The sequence below is a fragment of the Sarcophilus harrisii genome, chromosome 5 (assembly GCF_902635505.1).
Source record: "Sarcophilus harrisii chromosome 5, mSarHar1.11, whole genome shotgun sequence".
Lineage (NCBI taxonomy): Eukaryota > Metazoa > Chordata > Mammalia > Dasyuromorphia > Dasyuridae > Sarcophilus > Sarcophilus harrisii.
The window spans coordinates 273,939,287-273,962,823 of record NC_045430.1 but is presented as its reverse complement, the minus strand read 5'-3'; the positions used below and the strand labels follow the sequence as shown (position 1 = coordinate 273,962,823).

The window sequence follows — 23,537 nt, the reverse complement described above, 5'->3', positions numbered from 1 at the left end:
GAAGCAGTTCTAGACCAATTACCTTATTGTGACTCCTCCAGACAACTCTGGAGCCTGCAGGGCCATAGAAAAGGGGCTTACCTGCTGGCCTGAAATCCCTGAGCAATAAACCCTAAGTGCTTAATCCCTTTTTGGGAGCACTCATATGGCTTGGAGAGGTTTTCTCACTACTCTTTAAGTTCATCTACTTATCCTAGTGAGGGTTGAGTAAGAAACTCCATTATAAATTGCCCTTAAAGTAGTAAGGGATCCATTAGGGGACAGATTTGGTTGAAGGACCCAAAATAAATTTGCCATTCTCTCTAAGAGGGGTCTTATGATATATAGGGACCCTTTGCTAAATTTTGATGTGCTTTGCATAAAAGGACACTTTAAAATGTTGTCCAGAACCAATTGGATGGCAATTGTGGGAATAATAAGAAGAACCTTTATATAGCCATTGTGCCATGTGCTAGCCATTATGATGAGAATTTTACAAATGTGATCTCCTTTGATCTTCAGACAATCCTGGGAGGTAGGTGCTGTTATTATCCCCATTTTAGAGATAAGGAAACTGAGTCATCATGGAAGTTTACACTTAGGACAGTTTTATTTTTCACCTAAAGAGTAAGGGGTTACATCCAGTTGACTCCAGATCCCTAATTGTTGTCAAGGGAACTCTACATGTTCTGGTATCTCTGTAAGGACTAAATTTCCCTTCTGTGCTGGGAACGGTCAGTTCCTTTGATTTTTAAAGTAAGTCACTGACACTTTTTACAAGGCAGTAGATGGTTCAGGGATTAGTACTGGTTCTGAAGTCAGGGAAACCTGCCATATCCAGCCTTTGATACTCAAAGTAAGAAAGCTAAAAAGCAATCTTATTTAACCGGGCAATAAAAGGTCCCTGAGGGCAGAGCCTGTCTTGTTTTTGTATGATATTTAAATTATAAATGAATGAAAAAGCATTTATTAAGCCCATAAGCTGTAGCAGGCACACTTTCAGCAGACAGGCTAAACCAGGTTGAGGGTGACATGACCAAAGGGTATCAGTCCTTATGGTGAGTTCGGGGTGTCTGGTGGAATGGGCCAAGGAGAACAATTTGTTCCCATGGCCATGAAGGCGGGTGAAACGTTGTGGAACAGATGTGGAGCACGGAGAGCTCGGCTGACGTTGTCGAAGACACCGAGGTCATCCGCTGCATCTTCCCCAGGCTTCTCCACTCTGTTCCACCATTGGACAATGGCAGCTTCAGAAGAGAGAGCGAAGCTGACGGCTTTGTGCAAGTCTGCTTCGCTTAAATCCAATTTATGCACGAATCAAAAGCCATCCCTGAGCTCTGATCAGTCACAGTCGGACACGTGTAACTCAGCTCTAACATGGAGATTGTCAGATGGTCCTCTCTGGGTCCGAGGGACCCCGACCATCCAACAGTGTGAAGTGCAGCGCAAAGCACTGGCAGTACCAGCAGAAAAGCTTAACAACAGGGTGCCTTTGGTTCAATCCTCTCTCTCTGAGCCTTAAGGTTTCTTCATCTGTAAAGCGAGATTGGTTTTAATTGATATATACTCTCCTCCCACGTCTGTCAGGAGGTTCAGATGAGCCCCTCTGCAAACCTTAGAGTCTGACAAATGACAGTTGTCATTGCTATTAACCAGGATATTGAGACGTCACATAGAAGGCAACGCACAGCCACAGAGAGGATTGTTATATTTTTTTTTAATGTTCTTGCCAGATGCTAGTTTTCCATTGGATGAAGAAATATATCAATTAAAGAAATAATAGGAATTATAGTTATAGAAATTGTGTTTCATTCCTAAGTGTTGGTTGTCCCGGAGGTCTTTCTGGTATTCCACGATCGATTCCAAAAGACGTTTGTGGGCATCTGTCTTGGAGAAGGCGTCCTGGAGATCCAGCAGGGAGGTCTGTGGCTGGAGCGCTCCAGCTTTGGGGGGCTGCTTCGGGGAGGGTTCTTTTTCTTCCTGGATGCCCCTGTCAGATGTCTCTGGAGACGTCTGGGGCTCTTTGAGGTGAGTGGGGGGAAAGGCAGGTTTTAGGTCTACTCGCTCTGGCAGAATACTGGGCTTACTGAGGCTGATGGGGTTTTGCCACACAACGTACTGGCTCAGCCGGCTGGGTTTCATGTCTTCATAGTAGAACTTCTCCTCGGGCTTGATGCACACTTCGGGGCGGGGCCTGAAACATAGCTGCCTCCAGTACAAAGCATCATTCTTGTAAGTGTCCGTGATTTTGGGATAGAAGCCTTGTTGATAAATCTCGCCTTCTTTTGTCTTCTGGCAAATGGGGAAAACGTATGGAGCTGGTGGCATTTCCCCATTCATGATCATCTCTCTAGTTTCAGAAATTTGGTCCTTGGGAGCCACAGGTCCTATTGGAGGGCTCCCCTTAGTGGGCAACATCTCATCATGGCCGGGCACAGAATGGACCGGAAACTTCTCCTCCATAATGGCGGAATCCTGGAGTCTTTCTTTCTGTGGTTAAGGAGACGACAAAGAAGGGAAGAGATTGGTATCACAAGTCATGGGCACTCCATTGCTACTGCTCAGATATTATAAATTATTTGGGCTTCTAGTTTCAAGAGCTTGATTAAACTTCTGCAGTTGTACTTAAAAAGGACATTTAAATACCCAAATGGGCTCCCTTATCCGTTGTGGGATTTTTCTGGTATCTTCAACCATAAGGGATTGCTTTTATCAATCACCAGGTGTTTCTTCATGTTCTAAGCCCTATACTAGATGATGGATAGGGAACCAAAAGGAACCAGTCTCATACCCTCAAAGAACTCTCCTATTAGGGTGACAAAAGAAGGTCAATGGATCAGTATGTCTAGAAGGATTTCTTAAGGATTTTGCACATCATCCCCCCTTACTCACATAGGCTATTTCAAGTCCCCCCCTCCAGGCTTTTATTTTCAGAAATGGTCTCTTTTCATCTTTTCCTCAGGGAATCCCCCTCTTTGTTCATGATGAAGCTCAAGCATCAGATTCTATAAAACATTTTCTGATTCCCTCAATTGTTAGTATCCTCCCTCTTTGTATTTAACTACCTTGCATTTCTTCTTGTCACATTTATTCTTTGCATAATTATACATCTATCTGTTGTCTCCCTGGTTGAATATAAGTCACTTGTTATTTTATATCCCCAGTTCCATAGCACATAGTAGGTGCTTATTAATAGTTGGTGATTGGGTAGACATTCATTTATTAGGTGTGGGTGGACAACATGTAGAGAAAAAGACAAAAATCCAGGTATTTGACTTATTGAGCTCAATGAGTCCAATTTCACTTCCAAACACAAAAAAGCCCCGACTTAAGAGTTAGGAGACCTAGGTTCAAAACCCAGCACTGTCTCTTTGCTAATGGTACCACTATGGGCACTTTGCCTTTCCTCTGTCCTAGTCTTCCTATACTTCAAGGGATGGTTATGAGGAAGGTTCCTAGTTGTATATGAATAATCCTTATTACTGGTGGATTTTTAAGGTGGAAGGGAGAACACCAGGAGATGCTGGCCAAACCCTTCCTCCTTTGAGAAGCCAGGAGGTCAAATAGCTTCTCTGGGGTCACAACAGTCACAAGGGGTGAAAGCCAGGATTCAAACTCAGGGTCTTTTGATGGTAAACCTAGCATCTATTCCACCATATGACAACAGTCTTTGCCTTAATAATATTCCTTTAAATGAAGAGGAATTATTTTGGTCTTTTTTTCCCTAAACCTTAGTATTTTTTTTCATATATATATATATTTTTTTTTTAAAAAAATTAAAACTTTATTTGCAAAACATATGCATGGGTAATTTTTCCAATATTGACCCTTGCATAATCTTTTGTTCTAAATTTTTCCCACCTTCCCCTCATCCCCTCCCCTAACAGTCCAATATATGTTAAATGTGTTGAAATACATGTTAAATCCAACATATGTATACATATTTATACAGTTATTTATACAGTTATCTTGCTGCACAAGAAAAATCAGATCAAGAAGGAAGAAAAAGAAAAACTGAGAAAGAAAACAAAATGCAAGCAAACAACAATAGAAAGAGTGAAAATGCTATACTGTGATCCACACTCACTTCCCATGGTGTAGATGCCTCTGTCACTGAACAAGTGGAATTGTAAACTTAAGTATTTAAATGAGCTTTTAAAAATAGTATAATTGGAGCAAACCTGTCCTATTCCAAGAACCTAGGTGTTCCATGGGAAATCCAGTAGTCTCCAAGGATCACCAGGCTTAACTATCTTCCAGCCTTCTCCTGCTCATCCCTCAATAAATGTAATACTCAAGATTATGGGAAATAATGCTGTAGAACTTTTTCCCTCTTAGGAATAAATACTAATTTAATGTTAACTCATCTCTGTAATTATTTTATACATGGCTCTTTATGTAAAATGTATATAACTGTACAGTTCTTTCTTGAAGAAAATAAGACTACTTCAGTTCTGGATGATCACAAGGCTCTATGGAATAGGACGAGGGGATGGTACTTGGCGAGACATAGGGAGAAGCTGTGGTGCAAGCCCTTAATGTCAATCTGAGATGGAAGAAGGTAAAATAATCAATTTGGCCTTCAGATTTCACTGGATGAATCACCTGGATTGGTCAAGCCTTGTGGAAGGCATTAGAAAGCTCAATCAATGATTTATAAAATGGTTGCTATTTGCTGGCCAGTCATTAGATTGCTTCTAACACTCAGAGACCATATGCTTCTGAATTACACTGAGGAAGGCTGGGAGAGGGGAAGAATAGCCGCCATCAGCTCAGATTTTATGAATCATTAAAGTCTCCTTCAATAATTGCTTAGTCTTTATGTTGTAATGGATGAGAATTTAGACTATTATTGCTTTCACTTTCCCATGGATTCATAATATAGACACTTGGTTTCTCATTGCATTCAACTTTCATGAAATTATTAACTTTCCTTAGAATCTTCTGTAGATACACAAAGGGCCCATTTTGGGATCCCCATTTTTTATTAAATCATTGGTGAAAACATAAGCCATGGAGGGCTAGATTGTTGTGTTTTACTTCACCAAGAATTCAATTAGACATCATATAACTCTTGCCTTTGTACTAGTCTTTGATCATTTTTCTTAGTATTTTTTATGTTGTCAATCAAATATTTATTGAGGTCTGCTCCGTGCTGTAATACAGCCAGCTCTCATTTATTAAGGCTAATGGGAGGAAGACATGTTCTGGTTTATCCAAGAGTAAGATATTGTACCGAGATATGCAAACATGCACCAATTCAAAGGATTTGTGAAAGGATTAATGAACATTTTCAGTAAAATTAAATTAAATTAAATGTCCCATACTCCATATAAATTCAACAGAGCTCCAGCATAGTAGAACTGATCTACAGTAGCACAGAGAAAAGAACTGGTTTTTTTCCCCGACCCCATACTGTCAAGATAGAATAATAATGTGGCGATGGGGTCAAGGTAAAAGCTGAGAACCAACATCCCTTAACCACCAACAACAGTGAGTGGGCTAGAGGGAGGCAAAACCTCAGGACAAGCAAAGTGCCTAAAGAATCCACACCAACTGGATCATTCCCTCCCCCACAATAACCATAACCGAAAGTTGTATGTAAATACTTACAGGTGGTGAGTCAATTAAGGTGGCTACCTCTTTTTCATGAACATCGATACATGGAAAGGGATTAATGGAACCTAAACCTTAATGGAAATGTTATAGATTTTATTATTTAGTTAGAAAATAGGGTGAGTAGCAGCAAATTACTCCTTGAGGGTTACTTCCCCAATTGAAGTGTCCCCAAGCAAAATGGGACTGGACCTGTGGTTTTTACTGATTCATAGGGAACTCTCGGGAGGAAATTCCTTCTTCCCAATGCACAGCAATAATTGCTTTACAATAATTTTGGAAGATTACCTAGGGCAATGTGTTAAAGGTGGGACTCAAACCTGTGGTTTTCTGACTTTGAGGCTGGCTTTTTATCTACTCTGCCATGCTGTCTCACAAATGTGCCATCTGATAAAATTAAAAATAAAATAAAACCATTCCTCACTATGAGGAAGGCAAAATAAAGATCAGTTCTAATTCCTGCCTCCCAAAGGTAACTATACCTCCAAATAAAAACCCATCTTTTACCTCCTCCCAACCCACCTAAAAATATTACCTCCTCAATATCCTTTCAGTGTGATGGAGAAATGGGGGGGAGGGCTATGAACAAAGAGTGGATGAGACTAGCACTGCCAAAAGTAATTTTTCCTTATTGCTCACATTAAAGATAATCCATACCTGTGAAATCATGTGTGTAGCTTGTTATCCAATGGGACTGCTCCAGAATTCTTTGTCTGCCGGCTTTTAGAAGTAATAAAGGATTCATTGTAACTACGGTACTGTTTGGTAACAAGAGTTTTGAAGGTTTAGGGTGGTATATCTGGGTAGTCTTGTGAACATGTTTAGGAATCTAGAATAGAAACACAATGATTATGGGGATTAATAACTTCCAATAGTGTGGGAATGTCCAAAGTGTTTGGGACAAAAAGACCTACCCGAATTGACTACTACAGAGATCACTCACAGAAAGCAGAATTATTTATTAGAATCTCGAGAAGCGGATCCCATCCTGGTCTGCAAGCAAAATTTCACAGCAGGATAGGGCCAGAGCCTTGAAAATGCTTATAGCTTTTATACATTTCAGACAAAGAACCTCCAAAATCCCACCCTCTATATGTTGTGATTGGCCATAGATTTATGTGGCCAATAAATCTACTGTTCCCCTAGTTGGTCAGTGGAATGTAGTAGACAAGGTGATATACAGCTTCTTCGGCCACGTAGTCCAGGCCTTATCTAAAATCATGTGACTCTGGAGAAGCCGAAACTCAGGCCTATAAGGCCTGATCTACTTTAGAATTTGTAAGTTCTTCACCTTTTCCCACACAAAAGCTTATCCCGTGCCCTTATCAGTCCTCTTTTTGGTTCATGGTTCATAATCTTTGTACCTCCACAGAGATCTCCTCAAATGTGACTTTGTGTTAGGGAGGTGACCACAGGGATCCTCAAAGGTCAGTGCTAAAAGCAAACAACCTCTGGTAGGTTCTCCCATGCTGGAAAAGCTTTCAAGGAGGATCTTGACAAGAGGCTGAAACTCTGTTCTGAGACTCTAGCTAGGAACAGCCTAATCCAGGTTAAAGAGATTCACTTACCAGCAGGCCGAGCCACTGGGGAGGAATTCTCTGATCTTGCCAATTAATGGGACAATGAGGTATACAAAGGAGCCCTCAATCTTAGGTGTTCCAGTGATTATGACAAGAGAGATGCCGAAAATGGACCAAGGGGGATAAGAATAACTAACAGAGTTTAGGTTAATTTAACGGTTGATCATCTGTTAGATCTTTGTTTAGTGACCAAAGAATGACATACTGATGAAGATACAGAATTGTGTCTATGACCCATAATGCAGAGCCCCAGGATCTGGTGTTACACAAACTGGGTGCCGTGTTTATTAAGCCATCCATAAAGTTGCTAAGATGTAGGCAGCTATATAATACAATGGAGATAGAGTATTGGCCCTAGAGTCAGGAGAATCTAAATTCAAATCCTGCCTCAGATATTTAACTGTGATTCTGGACAAATCATTTTACTTGTTTCAAAACAAACAAAAACAAAAGAAAGAAATCTATTTAGTTTAAAACCCTCATTTTACAGATAAGTAAACTAAGACCCAGAAAAAAAAATCAGGTAATTTCTCTAAAAATCATACAAATTAACCAGCAGAGAAAGGATTTAAATTTAAATTCAGGGTTTTCTGAATCCAGGTTTTTACCTTTTTTTTACTGAACAATCATCTTGGGTCTAAAATCTGACATTATGGGTAGAAGATGTGGGAAGGAAGATTCTACAATTTTATTATGTGATCATTCCCACTAAGTAATATAGATAATGATATCTGGAGTAGTGACCTGCTCAGCTCTCAAAATCTCCTTACACCCAGGCCGAGTCACTCCTTGAGGAGGGCTGTGATCCCCATTTTCCCTCTGGACTGACTTGGTCACAGATCAAGGAGTCTAGGCCAATACTACATGGTTACACCCAAATTTTCTCAGGGTCTGGGGAATAATCCTTGGGTTGAACAGAAAAATATATTTCCCCTTCTTACCAACTTTAGCTCTGGTACCCACATTTATGCATTTCTGTTTATATAGACCAGCCACTCACAATAATGGCCCTTTTGGACAGTTACATTGTGTTAAAAATAAATGTCACAGATACTTATATATCGAGACAAGTTTTTGTCCTTCATTCTTGAAGAAAATCAACTACATCACAGGTGATATCTTTATTTGCTCATGAATTGTATTTAAGTGGGGCTGAATTACAAAAAGTCATCAGCCTCATTTACTCTCCTCCAGAGTCATCCAAATCCAGTGGTGAAGACAAAAGTCAAGATAGCAAGTGATGGATCAGAACGCAGGGGATGACCTAGATCTTTGGAAATGAAGGTTTTCTCCAGGTTCAGTTTGTCTGAGGCAACACCCATTCAGTGACTCAGGGCTGGGCGTTATTGTTGCTTGTGCTGCGTTCTCCATATCAGGGAGGTGACTTCATGACAAGCAAAGGAATTGGATTAAAATGAAGGGGGGTGGGGGAATCTGTGCAAGGTCACCAGCTTCACTTTCCTTCCGGAGTCACAGGGCCCAATGGCCACATAGAGATCCAGATGACTGGGAGTGGTCCTGGATGCAATGGGAAACCTTGGCCTTTTTAAGTAAGGCAAAATCAATGATTAAGGCTAGGTGAGAAATGAGGCAAAGAATAGTCCCTTTTACCTACTCAAAAAAAATTTTGGGAGGAAAAGACCCTTAGGGTTTGGTTTTAAGGCTAAAACAGACATAATTGCTATTTACATTTACTCTGAGGCAATCAGGATCCAGGGACCATGTAAAGCTAGTCCTGTTGGCCAATCTATGAGAACCAGAGTGGTTTGAGTTTAAGGCTGGGTCCTTAAGAGAGAAATCTAGCTGATAAACCCCAAGACATTTTATGAGGTTTTCATGTGATCAAAATTTACATTCCTTTTGGCAGAATACCCTCAGGTAATTGAGACCAAAGATGGCCCAACTTCTCGTTGCAAAATTATCTGTGTGGGAGAGGAAGACCTCTGACCATAACAGAAAACTGCTATTTACACTGGCTCCGAGTCAACAAAACCTAAAAATGAGCCCCAGAGACTTGAGTTAGAAGTTATTATTGACCATTCAGAGACAGCCAGAATGATTTAAGTTTAAAGATTAGTCAAATAGCTCCATTTAAAACACCATTGAGCTTTTTAAAAGCCGGATGTTTCAGAGCTATATTTCAAGAAATCATAAATGAAAACTGAGGACAAAAAGGTATTTATCCTTACTTTCTGAAAAAGAAAAAAAATAGTAAAAATAATAAATAGAATAAAAAATTTAAAAAAAGATCTAGGCCCCCAACCCCCAAATGTCTTACAAATGCATTCATAATATATTAAAATCTATACAATAAGCCTGAATTACTCTCTCCCATCAATGTACTCAGTATCTAGGGGTAGGGGGAGTAGGTGGGAAATAAGAAAATATAAGGAAAGATCATGAGAAGGCAACCCAATATATTCAAATAAATACTTATCTCTTAGTATTCACCCTAGTCTCTAGGTGGATAAAAGCTTTATTTTTCTAAACTATGCGTGGGTCAGCCTGCACCTGGAGTTGGAGGCTGACATCATTATCTCTCAAGTGAAACATGAAATAGGTTTCCATTATTGGAAGCACAATCATGTTTAAATTGGAAAAATTCCTAAATAATTTCATACAATTATTTTACAGGCAAGTGGTCAGAGGTGCACTTGAGGAGGAGGGGAATATAATATTAAAGGGAGTGAGCCCATACCTCCAATGCCCTTCTGATCCTACTAATCTGAATGACCTTGAAAGTAAATCTGGACCTTTTGTATCAGAAGAGTCTCCAATGCAAGGGTTATGAATGGCGTGACAAATGCAATGTTGGAACTATTCTATTCTCATGTAGCATTTGGCTGTAAAATAATGCAATTTGACCAGAGCAGTAGGATATTACCTTCCTGTTTTCCTGGAGGAATGATAATGTTCCTTACACTTGCATTTGAGTAAAGAAAAGCTAAGTTCTTAAATGAAAAAGATAGCTTTAAAGAGCTTTGGAAATATTTGGTGGGTTTGTTGCTTTCTGTTTCCTTTGACCTCAGTGCCCCCTCTCTACCTCCTTTTTTAGCTGGAAAAAGGGTGACAGTAACCCACATATTCCTCAAAAAGTGTCAGGCACAGTTTATATATACTCCATTAGTTTAACATAAAAGGCAAATATACAGAAAGCTGGAAACTCATCATTTAAAAAAAATTAAAAACACTGCTGTGTGGACCTAATGGATATTATCTAGCGCTCTCTTTTTCTACCCCCTCCTCCTTCATGAACCAATCAATCTAAAATAGTTAATATTTTGAAGCAACATTTAGGACTCAAACATATAACAATAAGCTCGGTGGAATTATGGGAAACAAGAGCAAAACCCATTTGAAATCCAGCAAGAGAGACCAAAAAGCTGTTTCTTTGGGAGGAATTCTCTGGCATTGTAAAACTCAAGTGCAGTGTGGTCCACCAGGATCAGTCAGCTTATTTTCATCATGAGGTTAGGAATGCCAGGGCCCCAGAAGCCTTCAGCTAGGACACTTAGCACCAAGTGAATTGTCTGGTTTTCTCCTGAAGTGTTTCCAATAACCATAATCTGATCAATGAGAATTACCAAATTAGCCAGTCCTCAGTATCTGTGCTTTTGTAAATCTGTGTAGCTTTAAGTTATAGAATCAAAAAGCCTAGCTTGCTTCTTTCATCACTGAGACTAGTAAAAACTTTCCAAGATCATTGTATGAGGCTCAGTAAAGTTTGGGCTTGCAATATTCTCAGTGTTTGCTTAATCTGCAGTGGAAGTGCCCTAAACATTCACATATTCAAATTGTGTAGTTCAAAAATCCCATTTAGGCATAGATAGTTCCAATATTTACCCTTGCAAAACTTTGTACTCCAATTTTTTCCCCTCCCTCCCCTCACGTTTTCCCCTAGAGGGCAAGTAATCCAATATAAGTTAAACAGGTGCAGTTCTACCATCTGTATTTCCACATTTATCGGGTTGCACAAGAAAAATCAGATCAAAAAGGGGAAAAAATGAGAAAGAAAATGACGCAAGAAAACAAAACAACAACAACAAAAATGCTATGTTGTGATCCACACTCAGTCCCTTCTCTGGATGCAGATGGCTCTCCCCATCACAAGACCATTGGAACTGGTCTGAATCACCTCGATGTTGAAAAGAGCCACGTCCATCAAAATTGATCATCGTATAATCTTGCTGTTGTTGTGTACGACACGGTGAACCATGATTTTAAGAAGCTTTGCCCCAGAACATGATTTTAGGAGATTCCCCCAGCATCCCTCACTTTTATCTTTCACTCCTCTTCTCTTCTGGCTACCTCTTCCTCCACAACCTCCTTGACAATATACCTTTCCTTCTCCCTTCTATTCATCATAGAATAATTAACCATGACTAAGTTATTCCTGCCATTGTTCCTGAATAGGGCGAGTCACCATTCCTGGACTATGGCCCTACTTAATATCTCTGTAGCTTTCTGACCAAAGTCCCCATTTCTGGCCATTATGCCCTATGTCTGTTGTTTCTCCCAGTTGACTGTAAGCCTCTTGAGGGTAGAGAATGGTTTTGCTTTTGTATTTGGATCCCTAATTCTTTGCACAGTCCTTGGCATAGCAAGTGCTCAATAAATGCTTTTTTCTATGTTCATTCTCTTAGGAACTTTATATTCTCTAGGGCTGTACAGCAATATGTATACTTATATGACTGAAGTTGATGGACCAGTGTCATAGTGGAAAGGACCAATTCGGAGCCTATGGCCTCTAGGACCACTGTAGTGCTCACAGCACCATGATTCAGTCTTCTGTCAGTAACCTGGGGGATACCTATACTTGAATCCCAACTAGTGCAAAACTTGCTGACTGGCAAGAGGCAGCTAAACTGGCCCCTGGGAGTGTCACACCAGAACTCTCCAGATGAGGATAATTGGAGACGCCTTCAACCCAGATGCAAGAAAAACAACAGTTCACATGAGAGCAGGGAATGATTTTCATCTTTTTCTTGCCTCTGTTTAGCAGATTGGATATCCAATTACTTAGCTATTCATCTAGAAAATCACCAAGCCCTCTATTTATCAGACTGTCTATGTTTGCCCATCCATCTATCCATTCATTTGTCTATTAATTATCTATTTACCTACCTGAAAAATAAATATAAAATCTGAAAAAGAAATATAAAATGCAAAATCTGAAAGATAAAAATCTATCTATCTGAACTATAAAAATTATCTACGTTAAAGATAAATGAAAAATATAAAATACTAATGCAACTGATTTATAATTAGTGGAACATAAGTGTTATATATGCCTGTAGAATATGAATGTCTATAAAAGTCCTCTTCTTCATTGCCTCCTGATGACAGAGGTGAGTCTCTCACCTCTCAGACACTCTGCCAGTGAACTGGCACAGGCAGGTCACCTACACCACTGTAAGGGCTAGGGAGATGGCCCTGGTGACAGACTAACTTTTTTAAGGACCAGCCAAGCCAAGTAAGCTAAAGCCCTGGAACAATGGTGTGCCTGTAGAATTATTACTTATTCACTCTTTAATCTTAATCACCGATTTATTATTCTATCTTAAGTTTCTCAAGACTTATAAATTAAATTCATCTTGTGATACTCAGCACAGGTAATTAGAATCAGGAAGAACATGTGTAGTGGGTCAAAGGCTCATTTCCAGAGGGTGGCTACCCACGGAGTAGCCCAACATCCATCCTTGGGCAAATGAGTAAAGTTTAACTCCTCCCACCTTCTGCCTTCTGCCCAGGCCATAAGGTGGTGGCTCTGCAGATTGTCCCTGTGCTTGAAGGATTAGCCTCTTTTCCTATTAAGATTTTCTTACTAATTTTCCTATTAAATACTCCCAGGAAAGATAGCCTCTGAATCCTTGTCATCTTTGGCAACATCCTCATAAAGAAAGGGATGTTGGGTAAGCTTTAGAAAGAGATGGGGAAGAATCAGGACACTCATGTTGGCTTGGGAAAGCTGTCTTATAAACAGTGGGTATTTAATTAATGGTTATTTGACTTGATAGAATTTGAATTGGGATAGTGAAATAAAGCATTTATTAAGTGTGTTGTGTGCCAGGTTGTGGGATACATATATATAAACTTAATAGTCTCTGCCCTTAAGAAACATATGTTTGAATGGGAGAGGATGCATGAAAGGAAGTGAAAGGGGGCCTGCCATCCTAGGGAGGAAGCATGGGGTGCAGATATTAAATGTCCTGGATCCAGGAGGCTGAAGGAAGATGACAGGCTGGGGAAGTTAAGCTTTGCCTAGTAAACAACTTTTCTGGGCTGCCTCGATGTCCCGGAGACTGGGCCACCCGTCCACAATGGGGGCGGTGAGGCTGGCTTGCACCTGGGAAGGTGGAAGCAGAAATCCAAGGGCCCTTAGCCAAGAAGTGATCCAGAGCAAATAAACAAAGTCCATCGATGACAAGGGCAGAAGAAAGAAAAGCAAAATGCAGGGAGATGCCGACTCCAGCTGAGGATCACAGTGCATGATGGGTTGGCCCTGAGTCAGCAGGGTGGGGGCTGAAAAAAAACAGTATCGAGGAACAGGAGCTATAATATAGCTCATTATTTCTAATGTATCACATCGCCCTCAGTGAAGGTTTTACACTGGATGCTCTGGACTGGGATTAAAATCTAGCCTCAGACACCTCCTAGCTATGTGATCCTGGGCAAGTCATTTCAGCTCTCTCCGCCTCAGTTCCCTCATCTGTAAAATGGAGATAATAATGGCACCTACCTCCCAATAATGGTTGGCAGATCAAATATCATATTTGTAAAGAGTTTAGCATAAAGAAAGAGCTCTGGAAATATCACTTGTTATGCTATTATTAATCACAATAACTATGATTATTCTTGAGATTAGATTTGACCCTTCAAAGGATAGTTTGGATTTTGTTTGGCCAGAAGGATATGCTGAGCACAGCGACAGCATAAACCACCTGATACAGGTTCGACAAGACGAGGTATGATAGGGGTCAGTGAGCACATCAGTTTGGTAAGAGCAGAACCTCCCGAGGGAGTGCTGGGAAATTGGAGATGAAACCTGGATGGGGAACAGGGAGAAGCCTGAGCCTCACAGGGGCCCAGATTTAGCACTGGGATCTTAGAGGCCATAGAAGCCCACCCCTCATTTTATAAATGAGGAAACTGAGGTCCACAGAGTCGAATGGTTTGCCCAGGGTCACACAGCCAGGTCTTTCTGACTCCAAGAAAGCACTTTATCTACCAATCCCCACTGCTTCTTGGGATTCTGGAGGCCTGATCTTTTAAGTACCAGGGAATTATTGAAAATTTCTGAACAGGCATGAGGGCATGATTGATTGAGTGATAGAGATGATTAAAACAGCATTGTAGATCAATGTTTTGGAGAATATGAAGGATATCCATAGAGAGAAAAACAACTAAAAGGAACCCTTCCTTTGCCTACATTTTTGATTTCTTTCACAGGCTAATTGTACACTATTTCAAACTCTGATTCTTTCCGTACAACAAAATAATTGTTAGGACATGTATGCTTACATTGTATTTAATTTATACTTTAACATACTTAACATGTATTGGTCAACCTGCCATTGAGGGGAGGGGTGGGGGGGAAGGAGGGGAAAAATTGGAACAAAAGATTTGGCAATTGTCAATGCTGAAAAATTACCCATGTATATAACTTGTAAATAAAAAGCTATAAAAAAAGGGGGGAACCCTTCCTTGAGCCCCGTCTCTTAATAGTATTTTTTTCAATTACATATAAAGACAGTCATATATATATATAATATATATAAAATGTTTAACATGCACATGTTTAACATATATTGGATCACTTGCCATCTGGGGGTGGGAGGGGAGGGAGAAAAAAAATGGAATGCAAGGTTTTGCGAGGGTGAATGTTGAAAACTATGGATATGTTTCGAAAATAAAAAACTTTAATAAAAAACAATTTTCATATATTAGATTACTTGCTATCTAGGGAAAGGATTAGAGGTCATGGAGGAAGAAAAATTTGGAACATGAGGTTTTGCAAGTTGAAAACTATTTCTATATATATTTTGAAAATAAAAACCTATTGTTATAAAAAATAAAGATAGTTTTTACCATTTGTTTTTATGAGATTTTGAGTTCTAAATTTTTCTCTTCTTCCTCTTTCCCTTCCCCTTTCCCAAGACAGCAAGCAATCTGGTATAGGTTATACAATCATTTTAAATATATTTCCATGAGTCACATGTTGAGAAAGAAAAATCAAAACAAAAAGGGAAAACTATCAGTAGGGGGGGGGGGAAAGGGAAAATAGTAATTTTGATCTGCATTTAATCTCCACAGTTCTCTCTGGATGCACATGGTATTTTCTATCCCAAGTCTATTGGAATTGTCTTGGATCACTGCATTACTGAGAAGAGCTAAGTTTATCGTAGATGATCACGACACAATCTTGCTGTTACCATGTCTGAGTTTGTCTCAAAAGAGAGCCTTTGCCTTATTCTTTGCCCCAAACCAAGCTTGGTACCCCAAATCCCCTTTCACATTCTGTGTGTTGTCTTTCCTATTAAGTTCACTGAGGGCAGGAATCATGCTGCTTTCATGTATTTCAGTGCCTGGCGAACAATACGTCCTTAATATATACTTTTTTCATTTATTGTTTCACTCATCCCTCTTTAATATATACTTTTTTCATTTATTGTTTTATTCATTCACTCCTTTAACAACTAGAGGAAATGAAATGGAGATTGGGTTAGACATAAGGAGAATGACAGTGGAACGGATCCTAAATAAATTCTCATTACTTCTAGAGGGACCAATGGGTGATCTTGCTTGGAGCTATGGAGGAGGCAAAGGAGTCTAGATTGTTTGTTTTTTTGCTGCTATATCCCCAGCACTTATCATAATGCTTAGTTCATGACAACCACTTAATAACTGTTCCTTCATTTACTCATGATAATAATTAAGTTACAGGATATTAAGATTTCTATTATCAGGAGCAGATAGATGGCACAGTGGATAGAATATGGGCCCTGAAGTCAGGAGAACCAAGTTCAAATGCAATACCAGATACTTAATGAGTATTAGCTATGAGACTTGTCATTTAACCCCAATTGCCGCACACACACACACACACAAAACAACAACAACAAAAAAAACAAACCAAAGATTTATATTATCTAATGACACTAGTCATTAAGATTAACTATTGTTTATTTTATCACAATATTTTCATGATCATATTTACATGATGTAATTAGGTTCTAGTATTCTCTCTTCCTCCTTCCCATAAACCCAAACTTCTGCATTTTCCCCCCAGGAGTTCCCCTTTTCTCCATCTTGCCTCATCTCTCTAAGCAGAGATAACCCCTCTGATCCAAGGCCATTCTACTGCCCTTCCAGACTATATGGTAGCTCTCCTTTCCCCATCTCCAGGGGGGTGGAAAGAAAACGGGATTCCAATTCTGTGGTTGGAATCCCGTGACCTCCGAGAGGATCATATTCCAACTCTGAGCTTTTACAACCACGACAGTAACTATTTCCCCTTCCCATTTAGCTGAACAGCTCTCCATTACTTCTGGTCTCATTTGTGAATTACAAAGTTGAATCGAAGGTAGTTTCATGTTGTTTGCCCTGAATGTGGGTGCCCCCCAAATTGCTAGTTATAGCTTTGCTTCTTCAACCATGAAGGCTCAGAAATCAGGAAATGGGAGCTGGCTATATTTAACTGGGAGAGGATTCTGGGGCTGAGCCAGTACACTCATGAGGGACAAAGGTCAGAACACAGGTCTCTGGTTTCTGGAGTAGACTGAGCTTTGCTAATGGCCACAGGGCAACTACATACAAGGAGAGCATTTTAAAGATGAAAATCATAGGAGAAAACTAGGAGACAAATATAAACATGTGAGGAAGGAACCCATAAAAATCTTCCTAGGAAATTTCAATGCTCTGTCCTAGGTTCCCAGAAATAATATCCGTGTTCTTTCCAATGAGTTGAGTAATCAAACCTCCTCCCTAGTGGAAAGGAGCATGGTACACTGGAAAATGGGCTTGATCTCAAAAGCAGAGGAAATGGGCTAAAATCCTGGGTCTAGTTTAATAGTTGTGTGGCCTTGGGTGACTCAACCTTCTGTACCTCAATTTCCTGATTTCTAAAACAAGAGGGTTGGAATAGATGGTCTCTGAGGTCCCTTGAAAGTTCTGAATCCAGGATGCTATGATCCCCTTGGGGCACATTTACTGATGTGACTCAGGAATTTTTCATTCTTACCAAGATGAAGAAAAGTAGGATAGAATTGTGGTTAAAGAGCCTGGACATTTACAAGCTCTGTGACACTGGACAAGTCCCTAGTGTTTGCCTCAGTTTCTTCATCTGTAAAATGAGCTGGAGGAAGAAAGGGCAAACCACTAGAGTATCTTTGCCAAGAAAATCCGAAGGGGTCATAGCATGAACAGGTGGACGCAACTAAAACGACTGAATAACTAAATAATACATTATTATTTGGGGGACAGTGGATGCAGTGTTGGGTCTGGGGTCAGGAAGACACATCCTAAATTCACCCAGAACATTAAAAGCCATCCTTTCTGGAACCCAATCCTGGTAATCCTGCCTGGCCTTCTTGTCTCCTGCCTTGGAGCTCCTGACTAGAAGCCTGCCTGTAATTAGTTGGTTTTCTTTCAAGTTCAGGTATCCCAAGCTTTTCACTCTTTCTTTCTTTAATATTCTGAGTCTCCCCACCCTGTATCCTTAAAGCTTTTGTTGTTTGTCCTTTGTTCTCGAAGAGGGCCATGGCACCGGGGGACCTGACGCCACGACACGCAGGTAAATGTCATTTGTAGGGCTATACAAAATCACAAGCCTCACTTTTTCCTCTGGAGCCTTCTGGGTCCAGTGGCCAGACATGGAGCTGGCTCTTACCTTTAAAGCACCATAGAAAGGTCAGCCATGCAATGTGGTGACTGTCTACAGAGAAAGGCTGTGATGACAATGGGAGTGATAACAGACTGTTAGGTTGTGAGAGATGAGTGACTTTCCCAGCCTCCCACAGCATTTCTCCCTTGGATAACCCTCAGAATCCTTCCCCATTACCCTCTCAATTCTGCTTTTGTATACTGGAACCAGCTTAGCCTGCTGGAATGGAACTTGGGTTTCCACACCAGGATCTGTTCAACTCTGAATGAACAAATACTAGTTCACGGGAGGGGACCGCAGAGGCCTTCTAGTCTAGCCCTCCCATTTTACAGATGAGGGAACAGAGGTCCAAAGAACTGAATTGACTTGAGATGACATGACTTATCCAGGATGCTTCTGTAGGAAGCATCAGAGGGAGATTTGAACCCAGGTTCCTTGATCCCAGAGCCACTTTATCCAAATGTGCTTGGCTTTATTTCAGGAAAAAACATTGGAACCACTTACGTTGTAGTATGTGCTCGGCCCAGGCCAATGCAAGACTCTCTTTCGGGGATCAATGGTTTTCAGGATCTCATGTCGATATGGATTACCTGAAAATTCCGGGGAAAAAAACAAATCAAAACTCAGATGCCAGTGTAGACATAGGCTGTTGTATTTTTAAATGAGAAACAGTCAAGAAAATGGGAGAAATGGTTCCTGTTTTATTTTCCCCTCCCTGAGGCAATTGGGATGTTAAATGACTTGTCCAGAGTCACACAGCTAGGAAATATCTGAGGCCAAATTTGAATTCAGGTCCTCCTGACTTCAGAGCTGGTGCTCTATCCACTGTGGACCCAGCTGCCCAATGATACCTGTTTTTAAAGTGTTTTATAGACATGATCACACTTAGTCCTTAACAATAACCCTGTGATATAAGTACTATTATTATCCTCACTTTACAGGTAAGGAAACTGAGGCTTTTGGCAAAGTGCTTCCCAAACCTTAAAGAATCATGGAAATGTCAGCTGTGATGGAGGCCTTGAGTACTGAAATAGCTTGATCCTAGGCTAGGCTTTCTTAAGATGAAAGACTGTACGAGAAATATAGGACCATCCTCTCCTCTGCAGTAAATCCTTGCGGACAGGGTGGGGGGGGGGGGAAAGATATTTATATTTTTAATTTTTTTAATACATTTCCACCTGGCTGGTTTTTGAGAAATATTCTGATTAGGAATTAAAATAACAAAGGAGATTAGAAAAAGTCAAATATTCTACCAGGGCGTGCGAGTTCACTCCAAGGGGCAGGGCACAGTAATAATAGTCCTCACAACTGACTTATCTCGTGGCAAGTGAGTGACTTGTTCAGGGTCACATAGCTAGGACAAGTCCGATCTAGGATTTGAACTTCAGTCTTCCTAACCCCAAGTCTAGTACTGTAGTCACTGAATAACGTTGCTGCCTAAATGATAAATCATTTTGGGTTGTTTCAAGGACCAGCAGGAATATAAAGCAAAGCACTTTAGAAACCTTTAAAGTCCTGATATCACCACCACCGTCTTCATCTCTCCCTGCAGAGAAGTCCCTGAGCTGAATAACAGACGTCTCAATAATGTTTTAAGATTCGCAAAGTACTTTACAGACATGATCTCATCCGACGGGGAGCAAACATGCTTTGGATTTCCCCCCAGTGACTCTAATATAAATGACAGGGATCCTTCATTTAACCCAAATGTTCACTTCTCTGGAGAAACATGATCTTAGGCAATGTTTTAACATTAGGCAACATTTAAAAAGAATATTTAAAATCCGAGTTCTCTCCAGAGACAGCAAGAACCCATTCCTCAAAAGAGTGGTTGAAAGTCAATTTTTGTCCTTAGTCTGATTTCTATTCTCCACGACGCTCTGAGATCTCTTCTTGGCATGAAGATGACCTTGGGTTCACGGTGGCTCTTGCCAGAAGGGGACAGTGTCTGCTATCAAGTTAAGTATTGGCCAGTGACAATACTGCTGGCTGAAGGACAGGAAATTTTATCACCAGGCTGGCCATAGGACCTCATGAAAGATCATCTATTAAGTTACAGAAGGATGGTGATCAGTGTCCGTGGAGGGCTTGCCCTAAAACAAAGTAATGGAGGCCTTGAGTACTGAAATAGCTTGATTCTAAACTAGGCTTTCTTAAAATGAAAGACTGTACCAGAAACATGAGACCATCCTCTCCAGTAAATCCTTAGGGACAGGGTAGGGGGAAGATACTTATATTTTTAATTTTCTTTATACATTTCCATAAGGCTAGTTTTTGAGAAATATTCTTAATAGGAATTAAAATAATATAGGAGATTAGAAAAAATCAAATATTCTACCAGGGTCTGCGAGTCATTATGTTAGGCAATGATCGGGTAAGAATAATTAGCAAGATCAATCCAGTGATTGACAAAATGACTCTACATGGTGTCTCCTTAGATACTACCTGTGTGGTGACCCTGGGTGAATAATCTCACTTATCCTGGCTTCCTTTTCCTGATAAGAATAATGGCTTCACCTACTTACCCCTACAACAGGGTGGCTGGAGGACCCAAGGAGGCAGCATTATTTAAAGTTATCTCCCAAACCTGAAAACTCTACAGAAATGCCGCTGTTACAAAAGGCAAATGCACTTAAGTAGTCTGCATTGGTCCCCCTGAGATCAGTGGCAAGAACGAGGCAACGATCCCCAAAGGGGAGAACTGAGTTAAAAGAAAATCTTGATCTTGAGACTGTAACTGACATCTGCGATACATAAGTGGGTAAGAGTTTGGGGAGTTTGGGGGTATTGGAATATAACTGCTGGATATGGTGCCTACAGAACTGTGGACGGAAACTCATAATATTGTACAGGAGGCAGCGAAGAAAAAGAAGGGCAAAAAAGCAACATGGCTGCCTGGTGAGGCTTTAATAAGTAGCTGAGGAAAGAAGTGAAAGTGAAATGGAAAGGAAAGATGTTGCCAACTGAATGCAGAATTCCAGAAAATAGCAAGGAGAGATGGGAAGGTTTTCTTGAATGAGCTATAAAAAGAAATAGAAAAAAAAAAAATACAATGAGAAAGGTAATGGATCTCTTTCAATAAAATTGAAGGTACCAAGGGGATTGTTTTCATGCAAAAATGGGCATGACAGATCAAAATGCTAGGGATTTAAGAGAAGTAGAAAGGGTGACAAAAATATAAAACTATGATGAGAAGAACCTCACTGATTGCCCTCCACAAATAGTCACCAGCTCCTGCCAAGTCTTCCTTTGCAATATCTTTCACCTCAGTCACACCCTCCTTTCCATTCTAGCTTCCACTACTCAGTTTGAACCCTTGGCATCATGTCCTGCCTTGATTGCTGCCAACAAGCTCACACTCCCGTGTCTCAGCCCGTCCTGGCTGGGTGGAGACAAAGAATTATGTCATCGGTAAGCAGCATGGCAGAGGGCGGGAGCCAGAATGGTCAGCAGAAAATGAGCCAGATTTCAAGCTACGGAGATTTGGTTTTGGGGTGGACTGGAGGCTCACGCACTGGTCTCTCCCAGGCTCTTGCTGTTTATCTTGCTCCTCTGTCCATTTTCTGTTGCTTTGTACTCTAGACCACACATCCCTTCCATTAACCTTCTACTTCCGTTCACCTTCCAGTTCCTCTCTGGCTGTGCTTTCAGAAGGAGGCCATGACATATTCTCTCCTTCCCAATCCCATTGGATTTATCTTATATTAAGACTTCTTTCATCATTTTGTTCCTCTGTTTAAGTCTTCACTAAGAGGAAAACTGTCCCGCCCTCATGTCTTTGTCAAATCCTGTTTGGTTCATTGAGATTTACCGGGTGTGCACTATGTGATCAGCATCCCATCAGGCTCTGGGGGATACAGAAGAAATCTAAAGTCTCTCCCTTAAGCATAGAGAAATTCTCTTTTTTTTCCATGGAATGTATGATCTCATGGTTATGGACATCACCTTCCCTGGGGTATATCAATCCATCCTTCCATCTATCAATCAGCACAGATTTATCATGGGCCTCCTTCTGCCAGGTCCCGAGCTTGACAATGGGTTTGAAAAATATACAAATAAAAGAGTTCTTTACCTCAAGGAAGTAATCTTCAGTCAGATAATGGGCCCTCTATGCCTTCTTATCTTGTTAAATTCCTATCCACGCCTGTACAGGAATCCTCCCCTGAGGATCTGGAAGTCTTCCTTTTTTTTTTTTTTTTTTTTTTTTTTTTTACACTTTAACTATCTTGTAGATCTTGATGGGTCATCCATCCATTCTTCCATTCATTCATTCACCTATGACCCCTGATCCTGAATACCTGCTTGAGCTGCCATGAGGATGCCTTTTAGGCCACTTCGTTGGGGGAAGTCTTCCTTGGAGATATATTTCAGCCTACTGGTATCTACTGTGTCTTTCTGCTGCTCCTACAATATTGATGTCTTTGAGATGACAGTTTTTCATGATTCATAACTATATAAAAATCCTTATTTTTGGTACTAAATTAAGCTAAAATATTATATACACACACATAGTGATTAAACTAAACTAAAAATTTTAGTATCTCACATTGGTACTAAGAAATGGGATTTTATGACATTGAAGAGTTGATTACTAAATCCAGTCCTAAACAATGAACATTTATGGAGCACCTACTATGTACCAGTGACTGTGGGAGTCCAATGAACATACAAGTAAATGACCAACAGCTTCCCTCACAGAACTTGCACTTATGTGGGGATGCAACCTGTACTAAGTGCCTATTTCACTAGGACAGGTCTATTTAGCCATTTGACTATTTTGTCAAGTATTCTGCCTGGACATTCAGTAATCTGGTCCATAAGCATGTCTTAAATATCTACCATGTGCACCAACTGCCCCTGATAAAAGCAAATGGCAACAAAGCATTCATCTTGGCAGCCAGAATACAGAATAACAATAAAATCCGATATTTATTTAGCTCCTTAAGATTTCTAAAAGCACCTTTTAACTTTCAGCTCTCTTGAGCCCCATCAACAATTCTATGAAGCAGGTATTATCCCCGTTTTATAAATGAGGAAAGTGAGAAAACAAAACAAAATTATTTATCAAGTGCTCTTTGCCCAGCACTGAGAATACAAAATGTAAAACAGAATCTCTGTTCGCAACTAACTCACATTCTAACTGGGAGGGACAACATATATAGAAGAGAGTCTCCATATAAATCACTGGCATTTCTATATGTTACCAACAAAGTTCAGCAGCAAGAGATAGAGAAATTCCATTTAAAATAACTGTATCTAAGGTAAAATACTTGAGATTCTACTTGCCAAGACAAAGCTAGAAACTATATGAACACAATTACAAAATACTTTCCACATAAATAAGGTTAGATCTAAACAATTAGAAGAATATCAAGTGCTCATGGGGTAGGCTGAGCTAATAGAATAAAAATGACAATTCTACCTAAATTAATCGACTTATTCCGTGCCAAGAAATTATTTTATAGAGCTAGAAAAAAATA

General features: G+C 40.2%; 1 protein-coding gene across 1 annotated transcript in view; it reads right to left on the bottom strand.

Annotated features, from left to right (window-relative positions):
* Window positions 1-398: 398 nt before the first annotated feature.
* C5H7orf31 (chromosome 5 C7orf31 homolog) overlaps window positions 399-23,537 on the bottom strand; it is a 49,692-nt gene continuing 26,553 nt past the window's right edge. The window contains exons 6-9 of the mRNA XM_031940565.1: window positions 18,562-18,647; window positions 6,253-6,424; window positions 5,593-5,669; window positions 399-2,469 (exon numbers count right to left, since the gene is read on the bottom strand). Coding sequence (XP_031796425.1) covers window positions 1,744-2,469; window positions 5,593-5,669; window positions 6,253-6,424; window positions 18,562-18,647 — 1,061 coding nt within the window. The 3' untranslated portion in view covers window positions 399-1,743. The remainder of the gene's footprint in view (window positions 2,470-5,592; window positions 5,670-6,252; window positions 6,425-18,561; window positions 18,648-23,537) is intronic.